This window comes from Sander lucioperca, chromosome 14 (genome assembly GCF_008315115.2).
Source record: "Sander lucioperca isolate FBNREF2018 chromosome 14, SLUC_FBN_1.2, whole genome shotgun sequence".
Lineage (NCBI taxonomy): Eukaryota > Metazoa > Chordata > Actinopteri > Perciformes > Percidae > Sander > Sander lucioperca.
The window spans coordinates 11,070,902-11,083,401 of record NC_050186.1 but is presented as its reverse complement, the minus strand read 5'-3'; the positions used below and the strand labels follow the sequence as shown (position 1 = coordinate 11,083,401).

At 42.6% G+C, this 12,500-nt stretch overlaps 1 protein-coding gene across 2 annotated transcripts in view; it reads right to left on the bottom strand.

Annotated features, from left to right (window-relative positions):
- grk3 (G protein-coupled receptor kinase 3) overlaps window positions 1-12,500 on the bottom strand; it is a 119,244-nt gene that overhangs the window by 50,039 nt on the left and 56,705 nt on the right. For both annotated transcript variants that reach the window (XM_035991762.1, XM_031287835.2), the window contains exons 3-4: window positions 2,676-2,749; window positions 2,384-2,485 (exon numbers count right to left, since the gene is read on the bottom strand). In XM_035991762.1, coding sequence (XP_035847655.1) covers window positions 2,384-2,485; window positions 2,676-2,749 — 176 coding nt within the window. The remainder of the gene's footprint in view (window positions 1-2,383; window positions 2,486-2,675; window positions 2,750-12,500) is intronic.

Genomic DNA, 12,500 nt, shown 5'->3' with positions numbered 1-12,500 from the left:
GACAGCCCTAATTATTTACTTTTGAGATAGATACAAATGAATAAATACAATGAAATGATTCAAACTGCATTAGGTGGATGCCCCCACAGTGTTGCATGATGGGAGAATAATGTTGGAACTTGTAGTTTTTCCAGTCCAGACACAGCGTCAGTGAGCCTGGATCATTAGTGAAGCTCTACATATTGAGCTGTTCCCTCTGCAGTCTGCTCAGTAGTTTTACACCTCATGTAGCCTATACGAAATTATATCTAACTTTTGAGTTAAAAAAAGCAGAAAGTATGAATAATTTTGACTAATATTTAAGATCAAAGGAACGTATGTTGATGGATAATCACAGACTGTTAAAGTGAAGTCAGAATCGTTCTATAAAATTAAATACAACACCAAAAATTCAATGAAAGTAGTAAACTGATCCTCAATTTTACTTGTGAAAGGCGTTTTGTGGACCCATCCGTGTTACTTTTGGGCAATTTGGTTGAAAGAAACCCAAATGTTCTGATCTAGAAACTCTGAAAATACAAAGACAACAGGGAGGGTTAAACTGGGATCTGTCAGTCCGGAGCACGTTCAGCTGATGTTCCAGCAGTGCTGACCCAAGACTAGTCTCGCATTGCCAGACCTTCCTCCACTCCGCTGCGGAGGAAGGTCTTTTTTTAAAGATTATTTTTAGGGCATTTTTTGGCGTTTATTCGACACGACAGCAGAAGACATGAAAGGGGAGAGAGAGGGGGAATGACCAGTTTTTTTTTTGTGATTGTTGCGGGCAAAGATCCTTGATTATGCGGCACGTTTTCTTAAAAAATGCGATGGAATATGCGGGATATTTATGCAATTTTATGCGATGAAATTGCGGGAACTTGCAAAAATTGCGGGAACTTGCAAAAACTGCGGTTTCCTCATGGCTTCATCGCGGGGTTTGCAGCTTTTCGATGATGTTCACGTCACGTAATTACGTCACTTCATAACGTTCCCATGGCAACAGGGGAAAATGGTTGCTCTTGTGTGAAGTAAACGCAACATTTTTCAACTTTCTGCTAAGATATGTGTGACTTTTTTGCAACAAAAATGCGGGGATTATGAAATCATGCAAGCATAAGTTTGCGCGGAAATCGCCAATTTATGCGGCGAAGATTTGGCGTAATTGAAAAAAATGCAGATTATTTGCTGATTATGCATTGAATCGCGTTTCTGTTTCTGTAGGGACTGAATGATATGCAGCAAAGGGCCGCAGGTCGGAGTCGAACCCGCGGCCCGCTGCGTCCAGGAGGTAACCTCTATATATGGGCACCCGCTCTACCAACTGAGCTATCTGGGCGCCCTTTGTTACTTTTTTTTTTGTTGAACAGTTTTATTTTTATTTTATTGTCAATAAACCTAATTTAAATGACATTATACTTAACTTCTGAGTTTGAAAAAAAAGCCGAAATTATGAATTATTTTGACAAATAGTTAGGATCAGAAAACAGTTCAAAATTTGACCCCAGGACAACTCAAGGGGTTAAACCAATCACAATGGTCTTGGCGGTGCAAAGCGTATTCTCCTCTGCTAAACAGCCTCTGGAAGGAACTTGTTTTGGTGGAACGTGTGTACGTTCAAAAGTAGTTTTAGTCGTGCAACAGAAAACTCAGATTGGACAGATAGTCTAGCTAGCTGTCTGGATTTACCCTGCAGAGATCTGAGGAGCAGTTAACCATAGTCCTCACAAATCCACCGGAGGTTAGAACGCCATCACAGAGACAGAGGAAGGGGACGGACATCGGCGAAAAGACATGCATCCGGCGGAATTTCCCGCGGCACCGGAGCAATCCCGGAAGTGGAACGTCGTCCAACTATTCTCCGGTCTTGGCCTGCATGCATGTTTTTTCTCTCCAAAAAAAACCGAATATCCGAATCTCAAAATTGAGAATCGCCTACCCATCGAACGAAAATTCAAATATTCGGATCCAGCCCTAGAAATTAATCCCCGACTATTGTCATAATCGACTAATCAGTTTGCGTCATTTTCATTTCAGTCATTTTCAGTCAAACTTGTGTGATGTCAGCTTGTTAAATGCGAATATTGGGTTTTTGTCATGACAAGTTATGGTTAGGGTCCATGTGTTATAACTGTGTCATGTCACTCTTATGTAGATACATAGTATACAAGTAAAGTGTTACTGAATATGTTCTAGTGTCTTCTCTCCTCTGTGACAGTAAACTCAATATCTTTGAGTTGTGGACAAAGACAAGACATTTGAGGACGTCTTCTTCGGCTTTTTGGGAAACTCTGATCAACATTTTTCACCATTTTCTGACATTTTAGAGACCCAACAACTCATCCATTCCTCCAGGAAAATAACTGATAGATTAACCGATAATGAAAATGATCAGAGGTGCCCTCACATGTGAACAGGACAGCAGCTCCTTCATGATGTAGCCGTCGTAAATCTGCCGGCTGCGGATTAACCGCTCCTCCTCCGAGTCCAGCTTCTCGTAGTCCTTAATCTGGAAAAAAAATAAAGAGAGACACGCGAGGTCATCACAAACGCCACGACACGACAACACAGAGCGCCTCCTGGGAGGGGGCGGGATCTGGAGGAGCAGGATTACCGGCCCCCAAAGCTGTCACCTGTCCCATGATGCCGTCTAATCCCGCACACACACACACGCACGGGACTTTTAGCTTTAGACTTACTTCTTCGTAGAACTTGAGCTGCGGCACGGCCTCGTCGATCTCATTCAAACAGAAGTCCTTGAACAGCAGGAAGCCTGGAGGACACAGAGCAAAGAGACCCAGCGATGAGAAACATCCCACGCTACGGATTGGTTACAGACACGCAAGGGCGGAAACTTTGGGTTCAACACTATCAAGTTTTTGTCCCGTCAATTTTGACAAACGAGAAAAAAACGTTGAAAGACGCATAAAAAAAAAGCAGGAAAAACGTAATATGTTCAAAAAGTAACAAATGTTGGGCGCCTGGGTAGCTCACCTGGTAGAGGGGGCGCCCATATATAAAGGTTTACCCCTCGACGCAGCGGCCGTGGGTTGGACTCTGACCTGTCATTCCCCCCTCTCTCTCTCCCCTTTCAAGTCTAAGCTGTCCTATAGAAATAAAGGCCTAAAATGCCCCAAAAAATTATCTTTAAAATAAAAATAAAAACTAACAAATGTTGGGGGGAAAAACTCAAAAAGACGACAAAATATCTTGAACAAAATGTCAAAAAAAAGAAATAAAAAAAGCATTGGAAAAAAAACATCCAAAAAAACGTCCAAAAAAGCGACAAAAACTTCAGAAAAAGCCCCGTTTGGATTATTAGGGGGGTTGCTATCTCCTTTTTAATTAGGGCATCAAGATCAATTTACAAAAAAAGATTTTTTTATTCCTCTTTTTAGTCAACTTAAGCATGGGTTCATAAACTTACAAGTGCCATTGTGTGGGTGTGTGTGTGTATATTATATATATATATATATATATATATATATATATATATATATATATATATATATATATATATATATATATGTGTGTGTGTGTGTGTGTGTATGTATGAATATATGTGCAGTATGTATGTGTGTACAGTGTGTATGTAAGTATGTTATGTGTGTGTGTGTGTGTGTGTATGTATATATGTACAGTATGTATGTGTGTACAGTGTGTATGTAAGTATGTTGTGTGTGTGTGTGTGTGTGTGTATGTATATATGTACAGTATGTATGTGTGTACAGTGTGTATGTAAGTATGTTGTGTGTGTGTGTGTGTGTGTGTGTGTATGTACAGTGTGTATGTATGTATGTATGTATGTGTGTGTGTACAGTGTGTGTGTGTGTATGCATGTAAGTATGTATGTAGAGTGTGTATGTATGTGTATGTACAGTGTGTGTGTGTATGTACGTATGTATGTATGTCTATATGTTTTCTCTCTCTTCAGTGTGCCCCTGTAATACTGTAATACGCCTGTATTATACCATTCATCTGTTTGTGTTGGACTAAAAAGATGAAGTCTGCTTCCATGACGTGTGTATCCTGAAACAAAAATTTGTGCCATGTACCAAGCCTATATATATATTTTATTTGATATATATATATATATATATATATCAAATACAATCAGTATCATTACAACCCAAAGTGTCCAGCGGAGACTTACTGAAGGAAACACCTGTGAAACCACATGAATGGGACTATAAGGGCAGCTTTGACAGTATTAGCTTTGATATTAGATGGAGGTTGTCTTGTTCCACACACACACACACACACACACACACACACACACACACACACACACACACACACACACACTAATTACAGTAGATGGCACCCGGCATTACTGGCTGAAAATAACACACTCTGAAACGCATCGACAATGGGTAGAAAAATCGCACAACGTGCAGTCAAATCTACATTATGTGAGGACAAAGTAGACAAGAAGACAAGGAGGAGGAGAAGAAGGGTAAGGGGGGGAGGGGGGGGGTGATAAAAACGCATCCACGTTGCTTGCAGAGATGAGAAGCACTGTTGCCATGGTAATTGCCTCCGTGGCTACGGGCTATGTGTGTACAATGGTGTGTGGAGACACAGAGAATGAGATGTACAGTAGCCTGCTGCTGCCCGCCAGGGGGGCCGGGCCGGGCCGGCGAGTTGCAGAGCTTCCTCTGATGACTTTGTGACAGTCTCCGACAGCGTGACCGAGGTCACAACAGAGACATTAAGAAGACGGGGACGACTCGGGACAAGAGGACGGACAGCAGTGACGAGCTGAGCCGCAGCATGTACTGTACATGCTGGGTGTTGCTAAATAGGGATTAGGGCTGCACGATATGAGGGAAATATCTAACTGTGATTAATTTTGACTGATATTGCGATATGATTCACGATATTGGAGGGAATGATCATTTTTGTACCATTATACTCAGTTTCACTGAAATAAATATAAATATAAATATATATATATATATATATATATATATATATATATATATATATATATATATATATATATATATACACACAACTTAGATTTTTTTCTGTAGTCTGTAGGTTAGGATTTGTAGGCCGGGATGTCTCTGCAGCACCACAATACTTTATTTTAGAATGATTTGACACATATTTTGCATATACATATACATATTTTAACAAATATTGCGCCCCCTCTGCGATTTGGATATTGCAGTACTCCATATTGAGATTTCGATACAATTGCGATTCATTGTGCAGCCCTAGTAGGACTGACCATCTGAATGCCAAATGCCAGATGGTCAGAAGGCCACTACTGATAATTTGTCTTTGGTTAATTTTGATAAGTTATTTTATGCATGCAGCCACAAATATTCATGATTGTACTGCGGCAAAGTGCGTGGAAAGATACACTCGGAAAGCAGAGTTACTAATTTCCAAGCTAGGTTATTGACAAAAATACATAGACTGTATATAAGAATGGACCAACAGATCCCGTTGCTCTGGACGGAGACCAGTGAAGGCCGTTAGAAGCACTTTCCCGGTGATGGCTGAGCGTTACTGAGCAGACTCCAACTGAGAGAGACGACGTAGATGTGACGTGAGCAACCTGTCTGAAAGTTGGAAGTCTTCTGGTAGCTGTGCCAAGAGAAATCTCAATCATTCCCAATCTAGCAGAGACGGAGAGCGTAGGTATATGTAAGGAGATAACATAGACACAGGCTAATTATTGATCACTAAAATGATAGTTAACATTAGTAATTAAACTTAAACAGCTAATGGAAGTCCAAACTGCCTGAGAGCTTCTCCTGTACTATACGGTAATTCCTCTACTATGCGACAGTAAGTCTCGTGGTTATGACACAATCGTTAGTCTATTTTTATAGAAACGTCTGCTACGGAGCCATAACGTGAGGTACAAGGTAATGGAGCCTTTTATACATTGTCGTGTTTCTTTAGAAATAAACAATGGACAAATAGAGTCTTTAAACTCTTCAGATGTAAAGTTATTCTCTGTCAAAGTGACGTCAAAATGAATGGCAGTCAATGGGATGCTAATGGGGGGTGATCGCTTTGTAGCATCAAAATGGCGCCATAAGAGGTTCGCGGCCCGAGGAGAAGCTGACCCCCTTGCAAAAATAGGGCTGGCGTGTTGCAAATGCCAGGGCCGTTTTTTGATCCCAGTCCGTCACTGCTAGTAGGGAGGGGCATCTGTTTAATTTTCTTCACAATTCTGGCTGCAACACAATAAGTGCCTGGAAGTAGGGCGGGCGCTACGGAAACCCAAAACTTATGCATGTTAAATTTGGAACCGATGATCGGATTCGAAACCCAATTTTTCCAAACGGAAAGAAAGAAAGAAAAAAAATCCATTGGAATTGTAATTTTGTTACCAAGTTGGAACCGGTTCTTGATGTCCAACCCTACTGCTGAGACACTCGGTGTGTGCGTGTCGGTGCGCTCCTCTGTGGCTTTACCGGATTAGCTTCAGGTATTAGCAAAAATAGACGGCTAACGAGATCCTTGACACAGATCACGGGTCTGGTCAGTCACTCTGACCTTCGCAACTGTCCCAGAGGTTCGCGTGTGAGTGCGGCACAGCGGACTGTCGTGCAACAAGGGCTTAAAGGACAATTCCGGCGCAAAACGAAGGGGTTAATAACAGATGTGTACCCACTCTGTCGTTTTCTGGGACATAATTTCATGCTAATCGAATGTTTTTATAGCTTGAAACAAGCTAGCGTGGACCGCTGATTAGCTTACAATGCTAGTATTCGGGGCACAGGGAAAGTAAAAACAAATTGTTAGTTTATACCACTAAAAAGGCTTAAAATATCACCAAACTTTAACGGTAGCATAGTGAAGGTCCCTACATGTTAACCGAAGCATTGAGAACATTGTAAGTGTACCGACAGTTTATTAAAAAGATAAGTATAAAGACGCGTTCTTGTATACAGGCGGCCGCCTTCTTGGGAGTGTCTTTCTAAACTATCTTTTTAATAAACTGTCGGTACACTTACAATGTTCTCAATGCTTCGGTTAAGGGCCCTGACACATCAACCAGACGGCCGACCGTCGGCAGTAAAGCCAGTCGGACTGATCAGTCGGGTCCCGAGGTCCAAAAAGTTCCTCAGAACACACTGAGGCGACGCCGACTTGAGCGTACGCTCTGCACGTGCACGAAACGTAATACGTCTCCATAGCAGCAGGCGGCGCTGCTCTGTATTGTTTCCATTAACAGTCTGATTGTTTCCCAGAAAATGAAAACCGGCAGCTGATTGGACGAACGCGTCACGTGGTTCTTTTTTCTCCAGAAATTCACAGCCAGACTGTCATGGCGGCTCGTTCAGAATACGATCTCTTATATTGTACTAAAATAGTTCACCGAAACGTGTTTCTGAAAACATTTTAAGAGAGAAATAGGCCGTGCAGTTGCTGAATCTGTCTTTATTTCAGATCAACAAAGGTCAGTTTAAAAGATTTTTGTCAGATTTTGAGAGGCTCATCCGCTCCCCATTTCCGGGTGAGTCCCGACTGAACATGTCAGGTCGGCCCAAATGAAGGCCGACGGCTCCTCGGACGGACGACGGCACGGGACACACTGAACAGACTCGAGTCACGGACCTCGCCAGACGGCCCGACGCCTGATTATCAGGCTGGTGTGTCTTCTCTCTTACATGTAGGGACCCTCATTATGTTACCGTTGAAGTGTGGTGATATGTTGAGCCTTTTTAGTGGTATAAAATAGCGATTTGTTTTTACTTTCCCTGTGCCCCGAATACTAGCGTTGTAAGCTAATCAGCGGTCCGCGCTAGCTTCTTTCAAGCTACAACACATTAGATTAGTCCCAGAGAGTGACAGAGTGGGTACACATCTGTTATTAACCCCTTCGTTATGCACCGGATTTGTCCTTTAAGAACGCAGGGTTTTTCCTGCATAGAGAAAGTTTTGGCGCGCCCCAAAAGGCGTCACACATTTACAAAAAGCCTTTCTTCTATTTGAAATATGATCAAATAACCTTATTAAACAGAGGAAATAGAAATTAAACCGTCTTGTATTAGAGGCCTGATTCTCTCTGCAGATCGACAAAAAGGGCTTCTGCAGCTGTTATAAACTGTCTGGCTACGAAAATCAGGCACCGAACACTACAGAAAATGAGCTTCTTGGCTTCTAAAAAGTGGCGTTTGTTTCAGTTTAGTGTCCTCACTGATTCAGTTTTAAGGCGCGCTCGCTCGCTCGCAGCAGAAGCCATTTGTTTTGGTGCCTCGACATACTATCATCCATCCTCCACTTCTTCCCCCTCTGCTTTATCTCTCCTGCAGATGTGATGCATCATTTCCCCTGTGTATGTACACAGCCGAGTGCACACGGCATCCTCGTTTGCAAAATGGGTGCTACTGACAACTTTCCGCTTCTCACAAACACACGCAGGTTTTCAAAAGCTAGGACTAAATGTGTGAGAGAGGAATTGAGAGAGAGGGACAGAGGGGAAAACGACAGTTCTTACATCACCAAGACTCAGGGATTAACCTTAATCGCTGAACACTTCAACACTGCCCAGCTAATTCAACAAATGGCCTCTTCCAGAGAAGACAGACACACACACACTCACGGAAACCAGGCACTTACACACGCAAACACACACACACACACACACACCAGGCCTTCGCACACGCTAACACACACACCAGGCACTCAGACAGACACACTCACACAAACCAGGCACTCACACACACAAACAGACACACACACACCAGGCCTTCGCACACGCAAACACACAGACCAGGCACTCACTCACTCTCACACACACACTCACTCTCACACACACACACACACACACACACACACACACAACTAAGCTCAAATCAGACACGAGATCTTCTGAGCTTTGTCTCATTAGCGAGATCACCTGAATTGTCTAAAAATACCAGACCGGCCTGTTCCTCCGCCACACACACCACACACACACACACACACACACACACACACACACACAAAATGACCAACAGCTGGCTGCGCTGTGTGGAGCAGATCGGGCTGGGGATCCAGAGCTGTTTCTGAACTGGAACTTTATTTATTTTGTTAATTTATTGAACATGTTAAAGAAAAGAAGAAGAAAAAAAAAAAAACACAAAGAAAAACTTATAAGCAACAAAAAGGAAAAACAAACGGCATCAGCGACTCAAATGATGTGGTTCACGTTCAAAAGGGGGAGGAAGAAAGAAAGAATACATCTTTGGGTGGTACACGTCCTCGCAAAAATCACACTATAATCATTTTTAATTTCTTCTAATTTTCATATTTTTCAATGGAAATGAGATCCCTCAGCAACATATAAGCGACTCAAACAACGTTGTGCATGTTCAAAAGGGGTATAAAGAAGTCTAATGCTTTTAGTCTAGAAGACGATGCACGGCAGTAAGCATGATCCGTCAGTAAAGGCAATGAGTCCGTGTTACCTTATTTGATAGAAATCTATATGCATTTGCCTGTTATTTCTGACAATTAGATGAACAAAAATGTCGATGATGCTTGAGTAAGTGAAATCCCAAATCAACAAAACTGCTTAAAAAAAATATATTAATATTTAAATAACACCGTTAAAATCACAGGGAGAGTCCAACACGGCCATAGCCTGGTCCTACCAGACTCTGGTCCATTATCCTGGTCCTACCAGACTCTGGTCCATTAGCCTGGTCCTACCAGACTCTGGTACACTAGCCTGGTCCTACCAGACTCTGGTCCATTATCCTGGTCCTACCAGACTCTGATACATTAGCCTGGTCCTACCAGACTCTGGTACACTAGTCTGGTCCTACCAGACTCTGGTACACTAGCCTGGTCCTACCAGACTCTGGTACACTAGCCTGGTCCTACCAGACTCTGGTCCACTAGCCTGGTCCTACCAGATTCTGGTCCATTAGCCTGGTCCTACCAGACTCTGGTACACTAGCCTGGTCCTACCAGACTCTGGTACACTAGCCTGGTCCTACCAGACTCTGGTCCATTAGCCTGGTCCTACCAGACTCTGGTCCACTAGCCTGGTCCTACCAGACTCTGGTACACTAGCCTGGTCCTACCAGACTCTGGTACACTAGCCTGGTCCTACCAGACTCTGGTACACTAGCCTGGTCCTACCAGACTCTGGTACACTAGCCTGGTCCTACCAGACTCTGGTCCATTAGCCTGGTCCTACCAGACTCTGGTCCATTAGCCTGGTCTTACCAGACTCTTTCCTCTAAGCAGGAAAAACCCTGCAGTCCAAAACAAGAAATAACCAAACCAAAAAAAAATAAAATAAAAAAAGTAAAACAACACAGCCATTCAAAATTTTGTTTCTGAAGTGTTTGAATAAATTAAAAAAAAAAAAAAAAAATTCTGCTCATTATCACAATTATTCCATTATGAAACGTGGTTTTGGATTTCTAAAAAAAAAAAAAAAACCTACTCCACAAACTGGAGCGAGTGCATATTAAGCATGTCCACTTAGGACGGATCGATTCAGCCGGCTGTGCTGCAGGACTGCAATTTACCATTATTCCCATTATTCAAATCATTATTTAGTTTATAAAACATGCAGCCATCACAAGGTTTAGGTGCTGCACCTAAACTGAATGAATGGAACTGAAAGACTTCCCTCAGCTCTAATGACTGTAGTTGGACTTCTTTAGCTTTAAGTTCCGTCTTTAAAGGTCCCATGGCATGAACATTTTTAACATTAATATGAGTTCCCCCAGCCTGCCTATGGTCCCCCAGTGGCTAGAAATGGTGATAGGTGTAAACCGAGCCCTGGGTATCCTGCTCTGCCTTTGAGAAAATGAAAGCTCAGATGGGCCGATCTGGAATCTTCCCTTTATGACGTCATAAGGGGAAAGGTTACCTCCCCTTTCTCTGCTTTGCCCGTCCAGAGAATTTGGCCCACCCATGAGAGAGAGAGACATCATGGCTTGAAAACGAGTAAAGTGGCAGTTGGTCAAGGCCACACCCCCACCCTCCACCTTGCTCTCTCTCCTCCTCAATAGCATTTAAAGCTACAGACACAGAAATGGCACATCCTAAGGAAAGCTCATTGTGGGACTGGCTCTAGTGGCTCTCGGGAAAGAGACTTCAGATACAGTATTAGGGGACCACTAAGGTCTATATAAAGAGACTTCAGATACAGTATTAGGGGACCACTAAGGTCTATATAAAAGAGACTTCAGATACAGTATTAGGGGACCACTAAGGTCTATATAAAAGAGACTTCAGATACAGTATTAGGGGACCACTAAGGTCTATATAAAGAGACTTCAGATACAGTATTAGAGGACCACTAAGGTCTATATAAAAGAGACTTCAGATACAGTATTAGGGGACCACTAAGGTCTATATAAAAGAGACTTCAGATACAGTATTAGGGGACCACTAAGGTCTATATAAAAGAGACTTCAGATACAGTATTAGGAGACCACTGAGGCCTATATAAAAGCATCCAAAAAGCAGCATGTCATAGGACCTTTAATCTTTTTGAGTCTTATTTATTATCTGCTCTAGCTTTTTCCAACATTTTAGACACAGATATGTTGATAATAGTCCAAAATGATGTGAAAAAGAGACCGCAAATGACCACAGAGACCCAAAACAACCCTGAAAGAAACACAAATGACCAAAAAAGCGACACAACACGACTACAAAGAGACACAAAAACCCACAAAGATACACAAAATACGTGCACCTAAGTCTTCTACAAAGCGAGGGAAGACACTGACGTGTGATGGTTCCAGCATAACTGCTTTTGTTTTCTGTTCCCATCGGAGTTTATCTTTTAGGAAGTTCCTTCATTCACGCTTGCGTCCTTATCTCAGATAAATACGTTGGGTCAACAGCAGGTTGTGTAAAAGCTTTCATTTACACATAAACTATGCAACGGAGAGACTTTATCTACCTATAAGGCCCGCTGTGGTAGTCCCTGTTACACCGTGGTCGACTTGGCAGATTACGTTACACACATACCACCCCCCTCCCCCCCACCCCCCAGTTTACCTCTTTTTTTATAGAAATAAAACCCTTTAAGTTTGAGTCCATTTTCATGTTTCAGCGCCCACGTTCATCAGGTCTTCTGTCACCACCGGCACTTAAAGTGCTCATATTATGCTTTTTCCCTTTCCTTTATCATGTTATATATCTTTTTTGTGCACGTTATAGGGTTACAAAGTGAAAAAGCCCAAAGTCCCCCCCAAAGGGACTTACCATCTCCAACAGAAAACACTGTTCACAAACTGCTCCAAACAGCTCTATTGTAGTCCAGCCTTTACTTCAGAGACAAACGTGGTCACTTTGGAACACACGTTATAATGCTCGCCTAGCTGCTAGCATGGCACGCCCTCATACTCTGCTTCTGACTGGCTAGTAGTCCTTACCTAGGTACTGTCAGGGCACGCCCTCATACTCTGCTTCTGACTGGCTAGTAGTCCTTACCTAGCTACTGAGCATGTGCGACTCCCAACAAAGATGTTACAGCAGTGAGATGTCTCACTCTGTAGCTAAAACAGAGAGCTCAACACACAGGGTGAAAAGAGGAGCTG